At 39.3% G+C, this 27,976-nt stretch overlaps 1 protein-coding gene across 3 annotated transcripts in view; it reads left to right on the top strand.

Annotated features, from left to right (window-relative positions):
• SLC25A36 (solute carrier family 25 member 36) overlaps positions 1 to 24,968 on the top strand; it is a 58,210-nt gene extending 33,242 nt beyond the window's left edge. For all 3 annotated transcript variants that reach the window (XM_045030940.1, XM_045030938.1, XM_045030937.1), the window contains exons 3-7: positions 1,252 to 1,329; positions 5,964 to 6,064; positions 16,768 to 16,834; positions 19,284 to 19,573; positions 20,409 to 24,968. In XM_045030940.1, the coding sequence (XP_044886875.1) occupies positions 1,252 to 1,329; positions 5,964 to 6,064; positions 16,768 to 16,834; positions 19,284 to 19,573; positions 20,409 to 20,602 (730 nt within the window). In that variant the 3' untranslated portion in view covers positions 20,603 to 24,968. The remainder of the gene's footprint in view (positions 1 to 1,251; positions 1,330 to 5,963; positions 6,065 to 16,767; positions 16,835 to 19,283; positions 19,574 to 20,408) is intronic.
• Positions 24,969 to 27,976: the final 3,008 nt, after the last annotated feature.

Here is a 27,976-nt window from a genome sequence, read left to right as displayed (position 1 = left end):
TCCTATTTAACCTGGCTTTACACCCCAGTAACTTCATTGGGAATACTTGGGATATACAAATCAAAGAAGAATCTGGCCCCACAACTGCTGAGCCTTAACCCTGCAGTATGGTAGGAGAGGAGTTTCTGGAGACTGAGGGAAGGGAATAGGGTATGCAGAAGAGCTGCATGCTCTCCAGCGTATCTGCCCTATCTGTCTCTGTTCATATTATGGCAGGGGAGCCCCAGGCCCAAAATTAGTATTTGTCATTTTCCAAACACAAAGTTAAGTTAAAAATAGACTGAACAGCTCTGAATCTTTTGAGCGCTAACAATATTTTTTTCACACTTTAGACAACTTGTATTTTGTTAGCAATCCTGTTGTGCTAATGAAACATATAATACATTTTTTAAAAAATACTATTTTAAGTTGTATGCTGGAGGGAAGGAGGTGTTAGCATTTTTGTATGTAATGTGATATTTTCCTGTAAGCTTCCGCATATATTTTAATTTATAGTTTGAACATACTATGCTGTTGTGTGTCTTGCAAAATTTTGTTGAAATAACCAGAGATGGTAGGTTGGTGTTTGCTTGTTTGTTTTTGTGGTGAGTTTTTTGTTTGTCTGTTTGAGGAGCAGCGAGTGGCTTGCATCTGATTTTTGCCTTGGTTAGATTGGTGATATTAACTAGAGTTAATTTATCCCTAAAATCAGAACCTTTTGGCTGTTGGGAATTGCTATGTCAAACTCTTCTAGAGTGTATTTTTCTCAAGAACCTCCCCAGGCGTAGTATTTTGTTTGGGGATAGGGGTTTGTGGGAGAAAAGAACAATAAAATTAAATGTTTGGTCCCACATTCTTAAAACGATACACAGGAATCTACAGCAAGGTGAATAGTCCAGCAGTAATAATAGACGGTAGACATTTGGATTCATTTACTGAAAGGACCCTTTTGTAGCTGGAAGAAAACATTATATGTTGCTGAGCCTCTAGGATGATCTGTGTTCTTTACATATGAAAATGAGAAGTGCAACTGAGAAGTGTATGTGTAATATAGCAATGATGGTATAAAGAATTGAAGTCACTTTTTGTGCATATTTTAGGAAAATTTGATTCGTTTGCAGTTACAGTATTAAATTGTTAAAAAGAATAATTAGTTTGTACATAAAACATGAGCAAACCTTAAATTTAACTAAACTATAGCACTAATATGTAGGCCAGTTATACACTTCTAATGTATATTTTAATGTTTCAAAATCACTTTTTGTTTTCCAGGATGATCTTGCAAAAGGAAGGTCCTCGTTCTCTGTTTAGAGGGCTAGGTCCTAATTTGGTAGGCGTTGCTCCTTCCAGGTAAAATCTACCAATATGTTCAATAAGTGAAGTAATTTTAGTCTAGTGTTTAAACATGTATATGTCAAGATTTAAGGCATGGGGGACTTCCTTCAAGTGAACTGTTACATCTGATATGGAAATATTTAGTAGTAAGAGCACTTTTTTCCCCCTTTGTATAACTTCTAAATTTGAGAGAAACCAGTTAGGCCACTCCTCTACAGAGCAACTGCCAAACCCTACCGAGCAACTTCCAGATCTGCATCTCTGTATCCACAGCAGTATTTGATAGTGCCTGTTTCTGAACGTTTCTGCTGTCCAGTTTTGTGCACAGTGAGGTATACAGTATTCTCACCTCCAGTTTGCAGGGATGTACATGTGCATTATGATGAGTATGTGACTTGGAGATAAAAACAAGGGCACCATTTCCTATGATGTAAGGTAGTAACTAAATATACATTTGAAATCTTCAGTTAACCTGTTCTCTTCAAGAGGACAATGGGAAAAAATACTCCTAATACATTGGGCCTGACTCACTCCCTGAGATCTGCTAGTGAAACACAGGTTTTGGGCCTCCTGCAATGGAAAGTCCACTGAGGGAAAGGCACAATAATGCAAACTGTCTGCAACCCCCATTTCACCTGGTCCAAGAGCCAGCTAAAGCAGCCAAGGAATTGGTGGGCCCTGCCAATGCAGGAGCAGTGTCAGGGCACACAGCCAAAACCTGTTGAGCCTCTGTTGGAACTTAAATCTACCCTACCCATTGGAATCTGATGGGAGGGCAGTAGTGATGCTGACATTTGCCTTCTTCAGGGGTGAATGCTTCTGCTGAGGTACCTGTCTTGGTAGGCACAGCATTGTGCAGTTGCACCTGCTGGAGAGACTCACGCCCCATATTTTGAGTAAGCTTAAACAGAAGCTGAGATTCTTTTAAAATGTTTATTAATAATAATTAATGGATGGAAAAGACCCTAATATCATTTCAAAATAGATGGTAGGCTGTGTGGTTAACCCATATGGCTGCTTTCAGTATATGTACCCTATGTATTTACAATTGCATCTTCCTAGTGTTGTCTTATAGTCCACTCCACATATTAATTCCCTTTTGGATAAAGATGCTTCTCCTAAACTCCATTCCTTTTTAGCTTCAGCTCATCTCTTCTGTCTATTTTTGAGCCTGCTACCCTCCTATAGTTTATGGAGTCCCCTTTTTGTATACTTTCCAACATTTTAGGGGAAGATTTCCAAAGTTGCGTACGGAATTTAGGAGCACAGTCCCTTTAGGTGTGTTTGAAAATCTAGTCATTAAGCCCTAACCCTTTCTCAGAGTTTATAACCCTGCAGACAGTTTATTATCCTTACTGCCCTTGCTTGTACCACTGTCAGACACATGAGTTGCTGTCATGTGAATAAATACTTGCGTAGATCTTTGGCATGCTGCATGTGGAATGTGGATGTGGTATCTTTCATGACCTGTCAAAATGAACCCAGATGAATAAGCTATTCTTTCTAATTCACTATTTAGTATAGCTAAGGATCATAATAATACTGCTGTAAATGTGTTAGGTAAAATTTATCCTTTGTGTGACTTCATGCTTTTACCCCAAGAATAAACTTAGCACATTGTGCTAATTTGGCTTCCATTGTGAGTTACTAGTTCCCAAAATCCTTTTAGGGACTTTGTCATGCAGTCTCCTGGAACAAGAAGTTAAAAGAGCAATTCGTTTCCTACTCTTGCAAAGTTAAACAAATTTAAAAAAATCAGAGGACACTTTGTAATGTATATTTTGCTTCATAGCTATTAAAATGACTTTAAACATTTTGAAAACTTGCAGAAAAAAGTCTATTTAATGCAGAATACTATGTGGTTTTGTTCTGATCACAAATTCAGCACCAGTGCTTGCAAAAGTTTACAAATCCCGTAAGGACTCTTACTGGTCTTTGCATTCCTTATCCAGACAGGTTGTGAGATACTGGAATGTAAAATTGCATCATTCTGATTATGACCTTGATTGCCCTCACTTAATTTCTGACAAGATTATTGGGAGCAGAATTCTCTTCATCTGCTTGGGTGCAAACTTATAGCTGATAAGTTTTTAGCTCCAGCTGTTTTCAAGATACCAACTGCTAAAATTTGTATAAGAATTCAAAAGAGGGGAGAATGAAGATTTGTAATTAGAACTGTACAAACTGGAGATTGAAAGTCTCTTTAAGTCCTGAAGTCACCCTGAAAATGTCGGGGAGGTTGTCTTGTCCCTAAACGCTCACTCGTGCCTCATGGGAAAGCTTTGGATGTCATTCTGTTAACAAGCTGATGTGTGGGAACAGTTCACTTTATTTCCTTTTACTTTATTTTGTTGCTGGGTATCTGTACAAGAACAGAATCTGTTCTGTTGCTTATTTTTCCACTTGATGTCATGAATGACCATGTAATTGGCTTCCGTTGTCATGAGCAATGTCCTAATCAGCTACAGGGGTAGATCAGCATTGCAGAAACAGACTCTGTTTTCATGCAAATATCCCTCATAAGACATGAGAAATTAAAATTTGACAATATCACACATACAGGAAAGAGTTGTTTCTAAATTGAATTGTTTCATCATGTTTTCATGAGACACTAGCAACTCTTTGAAGGTACTCTGGTCTTATCATTTTAATTAAATGCTTAGATTTTGCTTGAATAGATTAATTCTTCCACACTTTCAAAAATTTCCCTTCACAGACCGATCTAATTAAAAAGTTTTTGCTCTACCCAATAGGAATCCCTACTAAATAGCTATTGCACACTGTAGAGTAAATGGCTGATCACCTCACAATCCTTAATGGAATTATCCTCACAACACCACTGTGTTTAGGGAAATGCTATAAACCAATATTATAGATGAGGAATTGACACAACTCTCTGCCCAACATTACTCAAGAAGTTTGTGATAGAGTAGAGAATTGAATTCAAGTCTCTAAGTCCCAGGCTGGCATCCCAACCCCTGGACTGTCCTTCCCTGCACAATTTTTAGTGGCATATTTTCGATCTGACCTTATTGTACAGACCCAACATGTACACCACTCATATACCATAAATTCTGTTAGGCAGTAATGGAGCCTGTAGTGTTAATTACTTTCACACCCCAACCTGAAAAGTATTATAAAACTATTTCATGTGTTCACAAAATTAATTCTAAATGCATCTCCGCTATACATTAATTTTGTTACATGGGTTACTTTGCAAAGTTCTCTTTTTCAAAAAGGGGCTCAAATACGGTAGCTTGTTTTTTCCAGTGCTCTCGCTAGAATTGTCCACTTGGTAATGTGCTTAGCTTTATAAATTAGCACATCATGTTTTTTTCCAGTCATCTGCTTTGATCAAATACTGTTTGTTTCAATTAAGCATTTGGTAAGTGGCTTTAACAGCAGTTCTTTGTTTGAATAAGCTGTAAAGAAGTTTGTTTCATAACATATACAGCATACTCAACTGGGTTCAAATCCCATTTAAAAAAATTACACCGCATAAAGCAAGCACTTTATCATTTTGCTGGGAAGAAAAACATGTTTGCATAACTAATGAGGTTAAATTAATGTTTATATTTTCACTCCTGTAGATTTTATGTATTTATTTAAAAATGCACAAGCCTTATCACCAACCTAAAAATGTCAGTAAGCATGTGTTTTCTATTCTTTTACAAAATAAGTTTTGTAGTTGTAACAAGCGAACAGCAACTTTTTAATTGATAAAGAAATTAGTTTAGATGCTAATAAACACAGTTATATATAACTTTGTATTTGATGCAAATTTACAAAAAATCTTTGCCACTCTTCATTTCTTTTACACGTATTCAGTTAGAAAGTTAAAACACTTATTCTGAGAGGTTAAAACAAAACTGAACAAGGAGAGAAGATTGGAAGCTGGAAAGGTGGTATTTCCAGTTTACCATGTAAAATTAATGCATTTTAATAAAGCAACTCAAAGCCAGAAATAAACTTGTATCTTGCCACCCTGAGGCAAATCTTACATGTCAATTACAAACGTTTTACTTGTTCTGCCGGCAGAGCGGCAAAAAAAAAAAAAAAAAAATGCTGTGTGCTGCTGGCGGAGCGAAACATCGGGACAGATTTGTGTCCCGACCAAAGATCGGTCAGGATGCAGGACAAACACCTAAATATCAGGACGTCTGGTCACCCTGTTTGGTAATGCCTTTAAAATGGGTTTATGGACAGCATTGCTTGACACTGCATTGTTAGGGGCGTCTACAGTAACAACTCCATCTGCAAATTAAGCAAAGCATTGCCACTCAGCATGACCCAGAGACTTTAGTACTCCAGGTTCACAAACTCTTCTTATGCGCACTCACCTCCTCACTCTTTGAAGTCCATGGAGACTGGATGCATTACAGAAGTAATGAGATATGAAGATTGTAAACTGACCCCGTTCCTTTAATTTTTTTCTTAATTCTGTTTCATCATTCCTAAATATTCTAACTGCTTTGCAGAATTATGGTTTGAACAGCTTTTTGTATAGCAAGTATATTTTAGTGATTAGCTAACATCTGTTTGCAGTAAATAGTATAGTGAAGCCTGTGTCTCTCATGCATTAGCACTACTTGTAGGTACATCTGAGTATAAGATACAATAATATAACTTGAATCTTATTCTAATTTTAGAGCAATATACTTTGCTGCTTACTCAAATTGCAAGGAAAAGTTGAACAATATTTTTGAGCCAGACTCTACCCAGGTACACATGATTTCAGCTGGAGTGGCAGGTAAGGATCTGTAACTTTTTGCCCTCTTTTTCTAGAGGCTTGCTAATGATTGAGAGGCTATGATGAATGTGAAATTGTAAAAATAAGAAGTGCCTGAATGATTCTGGATGTAGTAGCTAGATAATCTGTGCAGGTGCCTCTTCCCCTCCCCCCCCCCCCCAGTGTTAAATAGGGAAGCCAGCTTGAAAACAAATGCATAAAACTTGCCCTTTATGTTAATGGGTGTCTGTAACTGTGTATGCGTGAACAAGCTTCTCTAGGAAAACTGGGATGCATTTGGTAATTATTTTTGCTTAGCAAACTAGAAACAATGTTTTCTACATTACTGTAAAATTATGGAGACAAAAATGTATTCTTTCCCCCTTCCCTTGCTTTTTTTGTTACAACTTTTTTAATATGCTACATGTTTTGACTTCTCTGAAATATGCTCATAGGTCCTGGTAAAGTGTACATCTGTCCCATGTTCAAATGCTAAAATATTTCAAGTTTACGTTAGTGTTAAATAATCCAGATTGTGGTTTGGAAGAGGGATTAGAAATTAGATTGCAGAGTACATTAATATATTGGCCTAGCACCTCTGAAACTATAGAATCAGACGTGGATAGATCCAAAATGAAATGGATCAGTCATTTAAATGTAGTCCCTAAAGTATTTCCACCAGCGCAACAGAGCTGCCCTCAGTGTTACTTGGTTGTAATCTCTATTTGGGGGTAGTAAACCAGGGTTATGAAAAGTCAGGTTGGCAAAATTGTGTTGGGGAAGCACAAATATCACCTGCCAGACCATACCTGCTGCTCATGATGCCCCTCATATTTACATGTAGTAAAAAAAAATATTTTAAAAATACTATTTATTCTATGCATATTTTAGGGCTGAACTTTGGCTGCTTAAGCATAACAGAAATGAAATTGGCTAACTCACACCAAACTATGTAACCAATATATGATACTGCTTGTCTATGTTTTGGGCTTTAAGAATATCAAATGTGCAGTTAAATGTGTAGTTAATAGACCAGTGGATCAATGTGGAAAACCCTGGCATGTCCTAAAGCAGATAATTGACTGTGGCACATAGAATTCAGTATCTAGATGGGAGACCAAAGTGGCATTAGATCTGTGCTTATGTAATACAGTGATGGGTGCCACACAGAAATCCAAGAGAGATAAATAGTAGTGAAGTTTAATCTTCCCATTATAGAATGAGGTGCCCCCTAAGGCCAGTAGTTTGAGGTTTTTTAAAAATAGAAAAGGCATGGAACTAATGCCTTCCTGGAGGTAATAAAGTATCTCTGCATCACTTCACTGTGGGTTTTATGGGTGAGGAGGATTGAAAAGGAAGAGAGAACAAAGAAAACTTAACTTAATTACAGTTCATCCCAATCAATTAACTGCTTCAGAGACCCTCCTTATGTTAAAGCTTTTTCGATTACCTGTGTTCTTTTTTTCTTCAGAATTTTAAAGAAATGTTATTTTTCTCTTGACAAGGAGCTGAAGACATGAAAATGGATTAGCAATCTTTTTTTTTCTTTTTAATTGAAGACCACATATATAATGTATGCAATCCTGCAAATAAATGTAGGTTCTGAATATCCTTTATCTTTGGATGTTCTTGTACTCATTGCTTCCTGATGAAAAGAACCTCTGTAAATATATACAGTAGCAATTTTCCCAATCCGCATACAGATACTGATTCTGGGTTTGTCAGTTAGTTTTGTATCTGTTCATTGACTTTGTTTCCTACCCCAAAGGCTGATACTGTGATTTGCCTTCATGATTATCGGGTGCTGGATGAACATCTTTGAGCCTTAATAACCGTCTGCCTCTTTGTGGTTACATTTGGAGGTGCATATTGTACACCAGTTTAATTACTGAGAACACTTTCTCCCATTTCTGTGGCTGTTTTCTTGACATTATTGTATCAGCGTACTTACTCATGCAGTACTGATGAGCATTAACATTTAGCTTTGCAGTTATGCACCTAAACCACATGGTTGGTGAAACTGAATGCCCCATGCAGATTCATACTGAAGGTAGCAAATTTTCTTTCTTTCTTGAAATAGCCTAGTTCAGTATGCTCTAGAAATTCTCTAGAAGCCATGTAAAACAAAGTTCTTTGCTAAATATGAATAATCTCTAGTACATTAGGCATTAGTCAGATAACTACTATAAAGGGCCATAGTTAAAATTTAACATAGCTGCTAGAAAAATGCTAACCTTGTCATTTTGTAATTCTAATAATGTCTCTGAGAAAATGCACTAAAATCACTATTAACAATTTTGCCTGCAAGATTTGTATTGCCGTACAATGCAGAGTAACTTGAAAATTAAGAATGCAGTAAATCCTAGGGATAGAGAGAGGTTTACAATTCTAAGTACTAATTTGTTAGCCTCTTGAAATTGTCTCATATTAAAAACTTATTATTTTCTTAAATTATATGATAATCAGAGAAATTACTTGTTCCACCAAATATTAAAATTGATCAACTTAGATATATACGTTTTTTTGTAGCTGTCATTGGTTTCAGTAGTAAACTGAATTAAGCGATTTCACATACAGTAACTCCTCGCTTAACGTTTTCATTATGTTCCTGAAAAATGCTACTTTAAGCGAAATAATGTTGTGAATCCAATTTCCCCATAAGAATTAATGTAAATGGGAAGATTAGGGAAAAAAAATTTTCCAGACAAAATGTGTGTACACACACACGATAAGTTTTAAACAAACAATCATCACAAACAATGATGATTGTGAAGCTTGGTTGAGATGGTGAAGTGAGAGGGTGGGATATTTCCCAGGGAATGCCTTGCTGCTAAATGATGAACTAGCACTCGGCTGAGCCCTCAAGGGTTAACACGTTGTTAATGTAGCCTCACACTCTACAAGGCAGCATGAATGGAGGGAGTGGGGAGACAGCATGGCAGAGAGAGTCAGAGAGACACACCCTGTGTGTGTGTGTGTGTGTGTGAGAGAGAGAGAGAGAGAGAGAGAGAGAGACGCGTGTTGCCCCTTTAAGTACGCTGACACCACTCTAAATACATTGCCTTTTTTAAGTAGATTAGCAAATTGAGAAAGCATCTACTACCAGCAAGCTCCCTCAGTCCTGAGCCCTATAGTGCCCTCCTGTGATTGCCTGCTGGGCGGCTGCCCCACAGGGAACTTAGGGGAGCAGGGAGCGGATAGTGTGGCTGCCTGTCCATCCTGGTTCCAAGCCCCCACCAACTAGCTCCAATGGGCTGCTCTTTCTGCAAGCAGTGAACAAAGCTGGCAGCTGCCAAATGACTTTATAAGGGAGCATTGCACAACTTTAAACGAGCATGTTCTCTATTGATCAGCAACGAAACAACTTTAACCAGGATGACTAAGTGAGGAGTTACTGTAGTACACTTTTTCTGTTCAGGTGGTACTTCTTTGTACAAAAAGCTTCTAAAATTTAAAGACCCACATGCTGCTTTTGTACCGTGCAGCTTGTCTTCTGAAATGATGATGTATCCATTGATTTGTCATAGATAATAATAATTAATAATAAATAATAAAAAACCAATGGTTTGGTATCTATATCCTCCTTTAAGGAGAATTCAAGACACTTGTCTTTAATTTTCCTTGAATATAACCTCTAGCTGTGGCTCAAGAAAAGAACTTTATTCATTGCTTAACAGTATATTGCGCAGTACAAAATTTGATAAGTACCTAGATCTTTTAATCATGGGACTTATGATGATTTCTGTGAAGCCCTTTGTCTCACCGGGGCCTAGAGCCTTGATTTGGCAAAGCATTTTAAGCATGTGTTTATGTTCCAGTGATTTCAAATAAAGTTGTGTGCACGTAGCTGAGGTTAGAATTTGATCCTAAAAGTTTAAACAAGGAGTGGAAGAATTGTCCTCTGTACATGCTATTTTAGGAGCAAGAAGAAGTTAAGGTACCTTCTTCACTCTTTAAGAAAATGTTCAATATAACTTAAAGCTTATGATTCCTAGGCCTGACTCTCCCTTTACAAGATACAAGTAACTCACTGAAATCAACTGCAGTCGCTTTTAAATTGTGCCAGGGCCTCTATTAGTAATGGAAATAGTATACAAGTGGAAATTGACACATGTTTAGGCTTTCAGGGAGATCCTCCTTGTTACTGTATACAGGCTTCCAACATACAGTTCACTCACTTTCATTCCTAAAATATTACACTTCTGTATGAACAAAGATTTTTATAACATACAACTGTACTGCATTCTTTCCAATCCAGTGAATCATGAGGTTTTTGTTTTCATACTTAGACTGTGACTGTATAGAAAACATTCCTTAATGGAAACAAAATAAGGATATTTTTGTGTCTGTAAAGATGTTTGTTAGTTCCAAAGTTAGTTCCTTCTCTGTTCTAAGGTTGTACCTAAGGATTTAGCACACCATATAAATTCTGCTCTCGGTTACACTTGTGCAACCCTGTTGACGTAACTGAGGCTAGAATCCTCCTTGGTTTTTGTCTGTTGGTCTGTCTGTTTTGCATTTTTTAATTTAAAAATGATCCACAAGTTAGTTTAAATGGAGTACACTTGCAAATCTTGGCACAGTTGAGGAACAGAGTCAGTAAACCTTGTTTGAGCCTGGAATGCAGGAGCAAAATGCAGTTTGTAATAAATTTTTGTGTCCAATTGGATATTAATTGACTACAGTAGGAGAAACATTTTGGTTTTGTGATTTAAACTAAGCAGTATGGACAAAATATTGCTGAATGAATAGCAAATAAATAAATATATTTGTAGGTCATTAACCCATTGATGTCAGTGACTTCTGGCAATACGAAGCCTGGCCCTGATGTCAAAAGACATCTAACTATGTTTTCTCAGCTCTATGTGACAAGGTTAGCATTTTTTAACTGAATTTTTGTTTGTGTTTTGTTTTTTTTTCTTTTTTTTTAAATATGTGATTATAGGTAAGTATTTACAAGCTGTAAATTTGGACTGCTGCAAATGGCAGAAATTTCAGTACTCAGTGCATTTTACAAAAATATTTTAATATCTGTGGCCTGTTCTGGTTTTTTTTTCTTTTTTTTCCCCTAAACTTTTAACCTGAAAAAGTTAGATCTCACATTAACTAATTCACAAATCCTTCCAATGGGATTCAATTTGTACACATGTGTCTAATGAGGTCACTGCTTGTTGTTATGATACAGAAAAGCCTGTGTCTATTTTAGGCATTTACTGTACATTTCTCCCGTGAAAAGAGTGAGATCGTGTCATCTCATGCTCCCCATCCGCAGGTCACTTCCTGCAGAAATATGGACTAACTTAAACCTCGTGAGTACTGAACTGAGCGTCTCTTGCAGCCTCTAGTGTAAGAACCACACTTTGGGTTTGTAATATCTATTAAATACACAAAATAAGGGGAATGCACTTTTGTTATCTGAATTCCAATTTATGTGCACTGTGCGAAAACGTAACTCTACTCCAGAGTTATAGAAGTAAATTTTTTTTTCAGTGCAGTTCAGGGAAAGGTAGAAAATATCTTTCACTGATAGCTGCGATTTACTTAGCCATGTTGGCTAATTAAAGGTCCCTTGTTGACTATAGCCAGGACATTTGATTTTTTTCAAAGTATTTCATAGCTGCATTTAAAATGCTGCAGCTGATATCCTATGTTGCCATAATGTATCAAAGACGTCCTCCTCTTTTACCTCTTTCTTTTTTGGTTGGTTAGTTTGTTTTATTTTACTACTATGGATTTTTAATCCAGCATTACATATTCACGTGCATCTGTGTCAATTGCAATTGTCTTATGGATAAAGCCAAACTTTCAAAGATAATGCATAATAGGAATACCTGGGATCTTACCTGTTTTTAGTTCTTGGTCAATTGTTTGGCTCCAGAGAGAAACTTAAATAATTGTTTCAATCTGAAATTCAGATATAATTTGCAAAACGCACTAGACAGCAGGCAACAAAATTTAAGAGTGTTATGTTGATCAGCACCTCTGATCTGTCCATTTAGTATTCTCTTACAAAACTAACGTAAAACTAAAATACAGGATATTTTATCAAGCAACAACATGCTAACTTATGAATCACTCAGTTAAAACTTTGCTACTATAACATTTTATACTGTTTAGGTTTTGAGAGTAAAAGCCACATGAGAGAATGGAGAACACTAGGCCTAGGGAGTCGCACACAACACGCTCACCTACCCACCTTCCTCACTCTGGCACAGAGAGGGAGTTGGAGCTGTCTTGTTCTTAACAGAAGCTCTGCCACAGGCTTCCTTTGTGACATAAGACAAATTATTTAGGCCTGTATTATCAAGTGTTCACTAATTTTGAATGCTTCCATTTTTGGGTGCTTTACTTGAGGCCCACAGGGTCTGATTTTTCAGAAGTACCCCCTACCCTCAGTACCTTGTGAAAATCAGACCTCAAATTGGACACCCACAATTATTGGACAATTATTGCAAGGTTGGGCCTTAAACCTCTCTGTACCTCTATTTCCCAATTATTGCAAGGTTGGGCCTTAAACCTCTCTGTACCTCAATTTCCCATTCTTTAAAATAGGAATGATGCTTCCTTACCGCACAGGGCTGTTGTAAGGCTAAGTTAATTAATGATTTGAGGTGCTTTAATACTGTGGTGATGAGTATAGGAAAGCCCATAAGCTAAATACAACAACATTAGAATGGGCATTCCTAGGCAGGATGGGACCTAGCTTTGTCTCATCTCAGCCTGCATGTATTGACAATGGACAGAGGTCAGCAGTGGGTGGAATAAAACTGCATCTTTTCCAAATGACTAACAAGGGCCATGCCTGCTTCTGCCCTAGGGGGAGGTACAGTGACTCCAGCCCCTCCTACTCAGATGTTGCACCTCCATCTCCACTACCTCCTCCATATGGGTCTGAGGCCAAGAACTTTACCTGAACCCAGTGAGATTGATCATCTTGGGTCAATAGGACAGGAGGAATAAATAATTATTACAAATACAATCTAGTGGTAACACAGGCATATCCTTTTTATTATAGAAGCATTTAATTAAATAGGAAAATAAATAAATACGAGGGGCAAGTGAAATACCTTTTTGTCTTGCTGTCTGATTTTAAAATTTAGTGTGTAAGTGAAAGGTTATAAATCTGAGTCACTGGACCAGAATCTGCTCTCACATTAGTAGGGCCCTACCAATTTCATGACTATGAAAAATAGGTCATGGACCATGAAATAAGCCCTTCCCATGAAATCTGATCTCCCCAAAATCAGCCAGGCTGGGGAGGGACAGGACTTGTCCTTCCCCTGCATGGCTGTTATGGGGGGAGATCAGACTCACCTCCACAGGCAGCACAGAAGTGAGGGTGATACACTTCTGCGCTGCAGCAGCCCCAGAGCTGGGCTCCAGGCTGCTGACACCCCTCCACCCCCAACCCCCACGGCTCTTGCTGGAGCTCAGGATGCCTGGGTTTGGGGCTGTCACTTCCTGCGGTTCCTGCTATGGCTCAAGGCATCCTAGCACTGGGGCTTCCACCCGCTACCACCTCCATGCTCCCCCCACCCCAATCCCCCGTGTGGCTCCTGCTGGGGCTCTGGGCGCCCAGGCTGCTCCTGCCACCTGTGGCTTCTGCTGGGGCTGGGGGTGTAGTGGCTGCGGCTCCTGCCCAGGCTCAGGACCTGGACTGGGAGCTGCCAGCCCCTGCAGATCCTGCCTGGCTCGGGGCTGCCTGCCCCCTCTTCCTGTCCAGGCTATGGGTGCCTGGGCTTGGAGCTGCTGCCCACAACACCATGGCTCCTGCTGGGGGTGTAATGACTGAGGTTCCTGCCCAGGCTCAGGGACCTGGGCTGGGGGCTGCCATTCCCCACAGATCCAGCTGGGACTCGGGGCTTTCACTCTCCGAGCTCCAGGCTTCCCTGCCCTGCACCCAACCCCTGGTGGCTCCAGATGGGGATCAGGGTGCCTGAACTCAGGGCTGCTGCCCCCCATGGTTCCTGCCTGGGTCCTGGGCTGCCCGAGCTTGGGGCTTCAGCTCCTGCCAGGGTTGTGGCACCCATTTTTCAAATTGTCTGTGGCCCCATGGGCCTGTACGTTAATCCACCACTGCCCCTCACTGGCAGCTAGGAGCCCCTGGGTGGGACACTCCCAGCAGCACTGGGTAGATGAGACCTACCTCCTCCTTCAGAAGCCTCCTCCAGCTGCAGGAAACTCTGATGTGAGTATGGCAATCCTGCAACCCCCCTACAACAGCTTTGGGACCTCCTCACAATCCCCTTTTGAATCAGGACCCCCATGATTACACCACCATGAAATTTCAGATATAAACTGAATTTTAAGACCTCGTAGCGGTGAAATTGACTAACATGAACCATGAATTTGGTAGGGTCCTACACATTCATATATATCTCCTATTTTAGTGCAGATGCTTCAGATGAACAGTGGCATAACTAAGAGCAGAATTTGGCCCTGTGTTTTACTGTTTAGTGTTTCTTTTAACTGAAAGTATTTTTCTGGAAAAGAGATTTTTTTTTCCTGAAAGTTGACGTGCTCCTGCTTTTATTTCTCCATCTTAAATCAAAATCTTTGGCTTAAAAATGAATTCCTTTCTACCACAACCCATTGTGATGTTCTTGTGGAAGGATTATGATTTAAGGTAGTGAATAAGCAAATTCTGTTAGTGATTAATAAATAGTGTTATAGAAATTAAGAATATATAGAATCACAGAATATCAGGGTTGGAAGGGACCTCAGGAGGGATTGGTTACCCTCCACTTCTTACATTAGCATGAGGAGTAACTCCAGTGAAATCTGTGAAGTTGCACTTGTGTAAAATTGGTATAAGAGGCACATACTCTTGTAATAAGAGTTGTTTCTAAGGGGATTTTCTTTTTTACAGATATTTTACACCGTGCCCTTTTAGGGACATTCTGACCCATCACTAAAGCTAACTGGGTCTAATTCTCCATTGCCTTCTATATTGTGTAGTTATTTACAGATGTGCAAACGGGGTGTAAAATACTACCATTCTGTTTCGATAACATTTGACACTTCCTGCACAGGTTTAAAGTACTGTGCATACAGCAACCCCAAGGCACTTGCGCTTTTTTAGTTAAACAGAAAATCAAACTATCCTCATAAAAGTACTCTTATGATCTATGTTTTAGGTATATGCACTAGTAGCTTTCAAAATGCAAGTTAATATGAAGATCTTTAATTGGGAGGGCATTGAAGGAGTTTGTTTAAACACATTGACTTCTAAGTGAGAGATTAAATTGTGTTTATTAGTTTTCTACAACTTTGGCACAGCACTGCAGCTGTATCTTTGGAGGTATTTGAATGATCGTAGCTGTTAAGAAGCATAGATAGTTAAGGTTATTTTTGTAGTGTAATTTGAGATCTCAAATTAGTATTTAATAATCCATTTTAAAAATGTAAAAAAAACTCCAGAATAATTTTCTAAAACAGTTAAGATCCTTTGGCATTTCTGTTTTTGAGTACTTCAGTCATTTGTGTGCAAGTTTTCAGTGTAAACGTAGATGGTGATTGAACAGAAGTAACTGGTATGCAAGCGGGTCTGCTTAAATAAGTGTAATTGTAAATGATCTTCTTAAACAAACTTATCAAAGCCCTGTTTTGTATAGCTGAGGTGTGCATCAGAAATGCACTGAACAAGATACTCTTTGACACTTTCCCAGACCCTTGAGTCTGCAGGTGGGCAGGAGACTGTTTAGTGATATGCAAGTAGTGTGTGTCACTCAGGAAGCACAAAGTATCATAATTATCTTTTGCTGCTTGGCAAATGTTCAGCTCTTCCCTTTCTCTGTTCCCTCCTGCAGACATGTTACCTGATTAATGGTGCATGTATGGTACTACAAAAGTAAATTTATCCAGAGTTACCTCTGACTCTGCTTGGGTGTGCAGGAGCAAGAGAAGCTTTTTTTTTTTGGGTGGATAGAAAACAAAAACTTTTAGAATTAGCCCTAATGCAAACCCAAATAGTTGCTGTCTGACTAGTTAGTAGTAGATATGCAATCCATTTTTTAAAACAATTTTAACGTTTGTGTGCTTGTACAAGTATTCCTGGGGCCAACCAACAGTCCTTGCTTTTGAATTCTAAATAAAACATTGGACTATTAATAAACTCCAATTTAACTATTCGTTATAGGTCAATATTAAAAGGTCTTTAATATACAGTAATTTTATGCCTTTTAGCTGCATCGTAGTAGACATTATTCAGTTTGCATGCTTTTAAACTCAGATTGTATTTCAGGTAGTAAATTAAGTCTGCAGAGAATGTTTTTATACTATTTCAATTCACTTCAGTTACATTTGCAATATGTTTTAATAAAAACTTTTTTCCAAATTAATTGACTAATATCAGTTTAGCTAGCTAGTCTTGCTGTTCAAAGGTGTCAAAAAGGGATGTGTATAAATAGATTGGCAGAGAAATATGCACGATTGGGAAATTTTTTTATATGGAGAACCTTTTTTGCTAAGAATTGAACATATGAAATGTCAGTGTAAAATTAAAAAGGGGTGGGAGAGTTTATTGGCTCTGTGGACTTGTAAAAGTAATAAAATATCAGTAGAGGCCTACAATAGAAACATTTTTAAAAATCAGTATAGTCTGAGGTTTTGTTTTGTTTTTTTTCCTCTCATGGACTGTACCTTATTGTGTACATTTAACTTTTAACTAAGTTTTTGTTTTTCACGACATTATCAAACCTAATTTTCTTTAAATATTTGTTTAGGTTTTACTGCAATCACAGCAACCAATCCTATTTGGCTAATAAAGACGCGATTACAGCTCGATGCAAGGTAAAGAACCTTTTTTATACTAGGATTGCTTACCAATTTTATTGTCTAATAATTGGAATAGAAGGATGCTATAAAATTGATTCTCTCCTCTAAACTGAGAGTGGTTTTTCTAGTCAGGATTTCAGTTGGTAAGGCCACACGTTAACCTGATTCTGAGATACACACTGTCCTTGTCCCAGTAGTTTAATTGGATGGTGGTAATGATGTTGCCTGGAGGTGCTACAGTATTCTGGTGGCTAGCACTCTTTGACCGTTTCCAAAACTAACAGTGCTTTAAATAATCTCAATCTGATTAATGAAACGTTTGCTTACTTAATTGAATCCCTGACGCAGGTAGTTTTGTATTCTTTTTATTAATCTTTTGTATCATGAGCTTGCTTATAAAAGGGAAAAATTGGTTTCAATGGTCCAGAAGCGGTTCTGCAGCAGACTGCTCAATTGAAATTGGCTGGATTCTGGTTTATATCATCAATAGATACTGTGATAAAGGATGGCTTATTTTATATTATTTAGTTAGGCTGGAACATAACACGCATCTCTTTCCTGCCCCATATCCACTTAGAACAGCTGGGAGAGACTTGGCTTGATCTGATATGACACTCTCTAGCCACTTTGACTGTTTTACAACCTTGCCCCACCCCTTCCCCAAGGCCACACCCTGCTCACTCCATCCCCCCTCCCTCCATTGCTTGCTCTCCCTCCCTCCCTCATTTTCACCAGGCTAGGGCAGGAAGTTGGGGTGTGTTGTGGGGGGAGGGAAGGGGGAAAGGAGAGTGGGCTCTGGGATAAGGGGCTTGGGGTGCAGGAGGGGGCTCTGGGCTGGAAGGTGGAGCCGCGGGGTTCGGAAGATGGGAGGGGGCTCCAGGATGAGGCAGGGGGTTGAGGAGTGGAAGGGGGCATGGGCTCTGGGCTGAGAGTGCAGGCTCCAGGGTGGTACCAGGGATGAGGGATTTGGGGTGCAGGAGGGGTTCCGGGTTTGGGCCGAGGTATGTCCAAGCTGGGGTGGCTAGACCAAGCTGCCACCCATGCTGCAGTGTCCACAGTGATATTTTTAGTCTGTCTGCCCAGGCTGGGATGCTGGCTCCTTGCTTTAGTGTAGCTGTACGCTTAGACAGCGCCCTCATCTCTTTATGACAGTAAGCAAGGTAGTTAAAAGACAAGCATATCTAAATGGATTACACAGTGTATTTCTATCTGACACCAAATGGCAGGAGCACCCCTTCCTCCTAACATCAAGACTCGCTCCACTAAAGCCCAGGCCGCAGCCTCTATATGTTTCAGAAATATCCCTGTATCTGAAACATGCAAAGCAGCCACCTGGAGTAATCCTCTTGTTTTTATTAAACATCATTGACCTGGCCTCCAGATCAGAAGCAAAATTTGAGTCATCAATTTTACATTAAGTCTTTAGCTAGTGGCAGTTAAATTCTACCTTGCATGTGGGCCTGCTTGCTAGCCTCCTGAAGTGGAGAGCCACACAGACAAAACCTTTGGAAGAATAACAGTTACTGTAAGGTAAGGAACTGTTCTATATAGGCCAGAGTTCATATGCCTTAATTCAGAAAGGCGTTGGGGCAACATAAAACAAAATATAGTCCCAAATGCCTCTAGCAGTAGTGAAAGGGCAATGTCCTGCATTATTTTGTATAATTTACTCAATCCTACAAGAGACCTCTGGTGGAATTGTGGATTCATGCTCATTCTGTATAACTCCATGTTCAGTGTTTTTTCTCCACTTGTACCTTGTGAAACATCAGCAAGTGGGAACAAGTTTATTAAATTTAATCCATTATTAACTGATTCATGTGGTATATACACATACACATTGTTTTATTTTCTAATATAAATGATCAGCTGAACTTACATTTGCAAGTTGGGGATGTTGAGGACTAAAACTTTCTTTTTGTGTCCTACAGGTACAAAATCTGCTCAACCCAATGTGCACAATTATTTGACCTCAATTGTGGCTTAATTGGATCAGTTTATATAATGAACTACTGTTCAGTGGCTTGTTTGCTCACTCCCTTTGAACGTTAAGCTATTGTCCTGTAATGAGTAACATACTGTAGGCAACTAGGGCTTTCAGCTCCTTAGTCTTAACTTTCTAATGGTCACACATTTTATATACCTTGATTGGCTCTGGTGCAGGCTGATTTTTGAACCTTGAAGATGAGGAGGGCTGGAGATTTGTCTGAGACTCCACAATCCTTTAAGTGTTCAGTACATCCTTTGGTTCTGATTCAGCAGAGTACTTAAGCATGTAATACTGAAGTCAGTGAAACAACTTGTGTGCTGAAATTGTGCATGTTCATAAAACACTTTTGAATTGGAGCACCTTTGCATTGTTTTACCAGCTATTTCCAAAGGACTCATGTTTATAGCAAAACATTGTGTAATTAATCATTTAAAATGATTATTGTGAACCAGCTAAATGTTCCTTCTCTTTCAGGAATCGTGGAGAAAAGCAAATGAGTGCTTTCGAATGTGTCCGAAAAGTCTATCATTCAGATGGAATTAAAGGCTTTTACAGAGGAATGTCGGCCTCCTACGCAGGCATATCTGAAACTGTTATTCATTTTGTTATTTACGAGAGTATTAAGCGAAAACTATTGGAATTTAAGACTGCTTCTAGTATGGACAGTGAGGATGAATCTGTAAAAGAAGCTTCAGACTTTGTTGGAATGATGATGGCTGCTGCCACTTCCAAAACCTGTGCCACATCTATAGCATATCCACATGGTAAGGGCAAGCATGTTCCTTAAGATCCTGAGCCAAAGCCCAAAGAAGTCAGCAGGAGCCTTTTGATTTCTATCATTCTCTGGATCGGGTCCCAATAAAAGAGTACTTTTTGCTACACTTCTGTCTGTTGTTCGATTTAGCAAATTGGCATGGCCAATTTCTGATTCAGCAAGTCAACCAGAGGCTACAGTATTTCTAAACAGATATTTAGTCTGACCCCTTTGGACAATAACAGTAATTTATACCAGGGAACTGCTCTAATCCAGTCCATACAGGTTCAGGGAAATATGGCTTCATTTGGACCCCTATATTATGCTCATTATTTGTGTAAGTTTCGAGTAAGTAACCAACAGAGCTCTTGCTTTTCCTTTTTAATGTTTAGGGAGATATGTCAGCAAGATCTCCTCCAATCTTTCACTGTGCTGTTCTTTTGCTCAGTTTTCCCCAGTAATGCTGCTTACTATGTCTCAATCTAGCAATGTACTTAAGAATATGCTTAATTTGAAGGTGAAACAAGTGTGATTACTCACATGCTTAAGTGGTTTGTTGGACCTGGGCCACTCAAAGCACCATCACTTCACCTCATTAACTGGGCATCTGGAAATAGCTAAACGTTTAGGTTATTTTGCTCTTAAAAGGACGTGGCTTGTCTTTTTCTTCCAGATTCCCAACCCCGGTAATTGCCATGTTGGCTCTTTTACCTACTATCTAAAGAGTGTACGGTGTTGAGGGTTTTATGCTTGCTTAATCTGTCGGCTAAATTAATTAATTTGTTTTCATTACATTTTTTGCAATGTGATGACCAAAATAACCAAGTGTTACTTTCTTTACACAGAGGTTGTACGAACAAGACTACGTGAAGAGGGAACAAAATACAGAGCTTTCTTCCAGACACTATCTTTGCTTGTGCGAGAAGAAGGGTATGGATCCCTCTACCGTGGTCTAACTACACATCTGATCAGACAGATTCCAAACACAGCTATAATGATGTCAACCTATGAAGTGGTAGTCTACTTACTGAATGGATAGCAAAGTTACAAGGCTATCTCTAGGAAGGTGGAAGACCAAAAGATTGCAGTGGACCACCAAATATCAGTGCCAATGTGGTGGGCAGAAGAAAATTATCTATCAGGAACAGGCAGCTATGGACGAAATAGAAGATTGATTATAGGCAACCATGAGCAATTTGCTGCCTTATTGTATGGTTCTTTTGTGACCATGTGACAAAGGAGCTGCCCCCAGGGGAATGCCTTTAAACACATCTTACTTCAAAATTGCTATTTTCTCGCCATGTGTTAATTTACATGATGCAAAACCATGAGCTTCAGTGATTTGGAGGGAGGGGGTTATATATTGTATTCGATTGCAAAGGATAGCCTTGTTCCACTCATCATGTTTGGTCTTCAATACATTTTGTTTCAATGTACAATAACCTCTTAGGGTGAGGAGGATGAAAGCATAGATTCATAACTTTGTATGTCTGAAACTTGTATTCAACTCCATCTGAAGTCTCAAATGATGAGACTGAGGTAGTAGTCGCAGCATGCAACTTCCATGATACTATCTGAAGGAATGTGGCACAGGGACCTAAAATAGAATGTATTTCAATCTCACCTTTTGTAGCGACAATACAGTTCAAAGTTGTGTGAGAAGCTCTCATTGCTTAACTTTGCAGGATACCGGTCTCTTAGCAGAACTGGAAATCCAAGCATTCCCATACTGAGTCCTCTTGCATTCATTATCATAGATCTCTGCTCCCTTTTAGAATTTAAGGAAGACCATAAGATGTACTGTTAAAATAGATCATGGAGTCTCCTCACCTGATCTGTAATGTGACCCACACTACTAACACTGGAATTTCAGAACAGTCTTTAAGGAGTCTTAATGAAGTGTTAAATTCTAACAAGTGAACCTGCTGTACATGATGCAGGATATATAATGTTCAGTCAAACATAGCTTTATGCAAGCTAGTGACTAGAGTACCAACACTTCTCCTGGATTAAAGGAGGAGGGCACATACTTCACCATGTGTAAAGCTATAGGAAAGCACATAGATTAAATTCCTGTGTAGTAACAAGTTGGGAGTTGCTGTAGATCATTTTCAGGGAAACCCCAGCCACTTGCAGAATGATGGTGAAGATGGTAATTGAGAATATTTTGTTTAAACATTCCCCTTAAAAGTTGCCGTATCTCTTGTTTTTCAACCTAAAGTTGGGTGCAGAACTGCAGATAACCATATAACTCTGCCCTTTCAGTTATCTGAATATTCAGGCATTGATTTTTAATTGATGTTTTGTAATACTAGTTACAGAATAATGCATTATGTTTGACAGCATATCTTAGCTAGTTCGGTTACTTGTTCTGCCATAACTTATCAAGTTTTCCAGATCCAGAGTATGAGAAATAAGTTTCACGCTCTGCGTAGCTTTTCAAACTCACACGTAGACCTTGAATACTTCCAAGATTAAATCTGCTGCCCTTCGGATGAGATGTTCACAGTTATTTTCGTGGCAGTAGCTTTCTATCTATAAATGCCACTACACTGGTATAACAAAGCAGTGCAATTAACTCCTCCAGTGTGGTACTTCAGTATACATTAAACTGTATGTTTGCGTGCAATGGCTTTATCTTACAAATGACTCCTTATGCACTTTGTGGCCTTTTTTGGCTTGTGATTTTTCTCCCGTTTAAGATTTTAAATAGTAGTCATGTGCAGTTAGAAACAGTGTTTGACGCACACAGATTCTTTTGAAGCTAAGTGTATGGTTTGATTTCCAAACACCTATGCAGAAAAAGACATTGTTTGCAGTAGATCGCTAGGATCGATGTCCAGATAGTTTTGGAGACTTTTATACATAAAAGTTAGATGCATACTGAACAACCAGTTTGTCTTGTTTTTATTTTCCTTTGAGCATTGTAGTGTCCATCATACTATGGCAGAAATCTTTTAATATAGACTTGCAAGCCTTGGTGTTAGTAATACTCCGTAATAACTGCCTCTCCTTTTCAGGGCCACCGTAGAGCACAGAGCACCACTGCTATGCCCGTTCAGTAGGGGCTTGGCTGCATTGATGTGCTTTCTGTAGAAACTGAGTATTCTTACCTGTTTTTTAATACTAGAAGTGTTCTCAGTATAGCCTGTGTTGCGCATATTTAGACTAACCTTGGCAATCTTTGTATTCTTATTAGTACAAGGAGATTATTTAAAAAGGAAAAAAAAATACCTCAGTTAAGAGGTTTTCCCAGTCACCTCTCTATGGGAAATCTGCTAATGCTGTATTACTCACAACTAGCCTTCCTGCTTCCAAACATTAGTGGCCAGACTCCTCAGATCTTGCTGCTGACACCAGCATTTAACTAACAGCAAAAGTTTAAGCGTAGGAACGTGAAAGCCAAAAGTGGTTATAAAGTAAAAACTATGTTACAGAAGCTAATTATGGGGAATGAGTTACATTAAAAACATATTTCTCTTCAGGAGATATCCAGGCAATTCAGCTATAGCTGAATTTTAGATTTAGCAAGCGCACAGGCCCAAATTCATCCCTGGAGTTAATGGATATAATTCCCACAGTTTCATTGGGAATTGTACCTGTGTATTCCAGGGATAAATTTGGCCGACTAGATCCGGTCTGCTTTCAGTGCACATGCATCTGTTACCCTACAAGGTTGTGCGTGCGTGCATGCCTCGCAGGGAGAAGCAGTGAATCTTGCTTCCAAAGGCGAGATATCTCAGTAGAAAGTTCTATCTTTTGTGCTTTACACTCCTTGTTATCGGCTGAAGAGAGACAATCAACCTCTTGTTCCAATTCTTCATGGAGTTTTAATCCTTCAAAGATAAAACCTTTTAAATTTCTTCAGGGGTGAACTTTTACTGTAACAAAGAAACAAACCAAATTGTGTGTTTTGTTTTGTTTATAAAGCTACCACAATGTACAAAGATACCTCTGAATTATTTCCCAAAGATATTGAAATTCTTTACATAGTTTTCTTGTTATCTATTTTGAAAACATACAGAGGCAAACAGATGCAACATTCAATTATACATTTATTACAAAATTGAAAGAGGAGTGTACTTTGATGTTGTTATGGGTCGTCATCTCTTACTTGATTCTTTTAATGTAGTTTTACATTAAGTTATACCGCCATGATTTTCTGTCTAACAGAGGTTAAATCTCAGTTTTCTGGAAAGGGTAACATTTGAGAATGACTTTACATATCCATCTAATTTATATATAAACCAACATCCATTCTTATTTAAATATGATATATTTTATTTGACTTTACTCAACACCTGGTTAAGAGTCAAGAATCATTGTATAATCCTGCAGATGTCCACTTTAGTCAGAAGGTGGCACTATAGTGTGATATGCTCAGCAGAAGTGGATCCATGTTCCACTTAAACTTGTATCTGGTCTTAAACAATTCTCAGTCTTTCTACAGTATAGTATATAACAAGAATATTTATAAAATAATGGCATATCACTGTAAATTTTTGTGGCTGGAACTTGGAAAGCCATGACAAAGTCTTCAGTGGATAGGTCTGTATTTTATATCCCTCTCAATCAATATCGTGGATTTAGAAATCCTAACGTGCAATGTGAAATGTTACAAAGCAAGGTGAGTTTTGGTGTACCAAATGGAAACTTCTTCCTAATCTTAAACTGACTGCAAGATCTATGTTTATTTTTTCCCAATCTTTGATTTGTTAGCATACGTTGTTCTTTGTAGGATCACTCTAGTGATTTATGATTGGTTTTTATTTTTCTTTATACTGAATGACTGAAACATCAGCCAATCCATAGGTCTATTGACATTGTACCTATATAATTCTCCGATTTATATGAGACACTCCACATATTTACTCTTTATTCAAAGACGTTCAAGAATGACAGTTTGTGCTTTATTGCTGTTTTTATTTTTGCCTCCTGATAGTCAGATCTGAAACATTCCTTAGATTGTAGCATTTTAAAAAAATTACTTGCAGAGAATTCAGATTGAAGACACTTTAAAAAAATGTTGCTTCCCAAGTGTTTTTTATTCTAGAAACAAGCAAAACACTGAAGTGTGCTAGTTAAATGTATTACTTTCCAATTTTTTGTAATACAGTTCTCTCTCTGTAAAAACTGAAGTCATGTAAGTTTTCAATTGTTCTATTTAAGAGAGTCTGCAAACCCTGCATATGTGAACATAATTATGCCGTAGGAGTTGTAGCTAAACACTCACAAATGACCATCTGAGAATCCTTTAACGCTCATGTGAGGTTTGCTGCTATTCTTGCATACATGTAGTTGGCTGTAAACTATGTGCATTTACTCTGTATTTATATTATATGGCTAACTTTTTTGTTTGGATTATTTTAAACTTAAAAAAATAAAATGATGTGCTTATATTCAAAGATGGCTGTCTGTGGTGTTGGACCAAGATTTAAAATAAATAAATAAATACAAAACTGAGACTTGATACCTAGCTGAAGAGCTCAGGTTAAAAATAAGAGACTAGCTGGGAAATCCCCATGAATCCTTTCATCATGTGTCAGTATAAATATAGCTGAAAGCTACAATGCATTTAAATTGTGATCTCTCTCTGAAAATGTCTGGGTTCTGCCTAGTTACTCCTAAGTGGGGCTTTTGGATGAGATTTAGATAAGACCCAAGCTCTTGTCTAAATCTACATGGACATTCAAAGTTCTTTATAGCACTTTTTGAAGAGCAAGCATTTGACCTGGAATCCTTGGTCAACATTTCCTCATCCTCCACTGTTTTGCAGCATGCTGGCTGTCCATTTAGACAATTTTCCATACCACACATGACTGCAATTCCCTGGTGCAATGTGTGCCGTCTATAGTATATAGATCCTGCAGGATAATACGTACTACAGGAGAGTGCTCTAGCAATATAAGCTGTTATATCGTTTATCTAGTAGATAGCTTATGCAAAGCAATGCTACAATACAACCTTCTACAGTTCTATAACGCAGAACACTACAAAAGCCTAGAACTAATAGAAATGTAAAGTGGATAATTTATTTGTTATATAAAATATTTTCAATCTGAGTCTGTAACTTGACTCCTGCAGCAAGTGTATAGTTACAACACCTGATGGTGCAAATCTATCTCTTGCTTAGTCCATCACATTAACCCAGCACAACGTACTTAGTGACGGGTTGTGTCCAGATGCTTCCTAGCTGCACGGAATAGAAAGGGTCACCCATTATGAAGCACAGGAACTGCTCCCTACACATGACCCTTGGAGTGCAAGACAGCCCAAAAGAGGCAAAGATGATTGTGCAGGTTTGGCTCTTTACCCCTCCCTATGCTCCAGCCAGCTCTGTCAGAGAGTATGTTATAGTATTCCAGTATGTTATACTCCCTGAAGAGTTGTAGAAGTGAGTGTACTTCCTCTTCAGAAGCAGCAAAGAGTCCTGTGGCACCTTATAGACTAACAGACGTTTTGCAGCATGAGCTTTCGTGGGTGAATACCCACTTCTTTGGATGCAAGTCTTCAGAGTCTTCAGATACTTCCTCTTCAGAGTTCATTCTGGGGCTTTTCACCACTGCCAATGTGGAGTGATGCTTAATTGGCTTGACTGAGCCTTTTAACACCCCCCCAGCCCCATGTATACCAAAAACTTGTAATAAGGCTGACAGCACATTTAAAATAAACTGTTCAATGGTATATTAATGTTTATTGGTAACAGGGCTCTATACTGCCCTCTGCTATGCTGTTCAGAAGAGGGAGGGGGTAATAGAAATGAGTGACAACATGCAGAAGGGAAGGGGAAGCAGGGGCTTAGTGGCATGATCTGCTTTCCCCAGCCTCTCATTTCTGGGAAGGTCCCTCCACAGGTATATCTTGGCCTCAAGGCTTCATCGTTTTCCCTGCAGCAAATGATGCAATTCAGATACTGGAGTGGGAGGAAGGGTTGTTGAAGAGGGAATGGTGTAACAACAAAGTCGTTATTAGCACTGTCCCAACGTTGATCACTGCTGGTGGAGAGTATGTAGCCCATCTGTAGTATCATGTGTAACTATGCCAAAGCCTATGGTTAGGGAGGCTAGGTACAAATACATGAAGTGCTCTATAGATTTCAAGTAAATGAAAGTAATGGGCTCCAAAGTCTTCTGCATCTGGTCAAAGTACCAACCAGCTTATCCAAATACTCTCAAAGAGCTAATATGTCCCATTGTGTTAAGAACCTCCTAAGACCCATCCTCAAATGTGACTCAGGTGCTTAGGAATGACAATTGCACTGAAAGGCCATGTGCGTGGTGGCTGTTCAGGCACTGGTCAACTCATTCCTGTTTATCTCTTTGAGTTTGCCTTGAAGATTTGCATTTCATTTTGGATGCTTCCTTCTTGCCCTCTGTCAGGAACTGCCAGATCTCTGCATAATCCAAGTGCTTTTTTATGCCCCGATCTTCCCTGGAGTGGTCACACAAAGCATTAGCCCCAGTACATCTTCGTGGCAGGAGAGCAGCAGAATAGTGACTGCACCAGTGCGGATTAGGTTTTATTAAAAGGTAGCTAAATAGACTGAATTAGTGTTAATGCCAGTAGGGAATTCTGCAAGGAAATCTCAGTCAAGAGCTACCTGGACTAGAAGTCCCATCCACTAGTGTTGTCATGCCCTCACACTTTAAATTAAACCAGCTCTTGAGGATATGGCAGACTCCTCCTACAACTGCCACAATTTTGAAGGCAGTTTAAAACAAAAAAACCATGCCCCTGGAGCACTGAGAACTTGGTGGTCCTGGGGGCAGGGCCGGCTCCAGACCCCAGTGCGCCAAGCGCGCTCTTGGGGCGGCATTTTGCCGGGAGGGCAGCAGGCGGCTCCGGCGGACTTCCCGCAGCATGACTGCGGAGGGTCTGCTGGTCCTGCAGCTCTGGTGGACCTCCCACAGAAATGCCTGCGGAGGGTCCGCTGGTCCCACGGCTCCGGTGGAGCATCCGCAGGCTTGCCTGCGGGAGGTCCACCAGAGCCGCAGGACCAGCGGACCCTCCGCAGGCACGTCTGCAAGAGGTCCCCCAGAGCCGCGGGACCGCCAGAGCGCCCCCCACGGCATGCCGCCCTGCTTGGGGTGGCGGAATTCCTAGAGCTGCCCCTGCCTGGGGGCCAGAACAAAGATCAGCCAAATACCCAACAGTGCGCCCCAGAACTTGCACATGGATGATTTTTTTATTATTATTATTTTTATGGCAGGGAGGGGTGGCCTGCCAGGCCTTATTGTGCAAATAACAGTTCAATATGGAAATTCTGTATCGGTCCAAACTCTTCTCAAAGCAAGGCTAAGAAACAAAGAGAGGGTGCACAGGTAACTCCACTGCATGCAGATGTACACCAATGGTATAACAACCACTGGACAAAGTCTGAGCAGATATTCAGTGTGCTCCTATTAAAACCTAA

The sequence above is a fragment of the Mauremys mutica genome, chromosome 9 (assembly GCF_020497125.1).
Source record: "Mauremys mutica isolate MM-2020 ecotype Southern chromosome 9, ASM2049712v1, whole genome shotgun sequence".
NCBI classification, from domain to species: Eukaryota; Metazoa; Chordata; order Testudines; family Geoemydidae; genus Mauremys; species Mauremys mutica.
The sequence above is the reverse complement of the archived record's forward strand: the minus strand, read 5'-3'. Positions and strand labels throughout refer to the sequence as shown.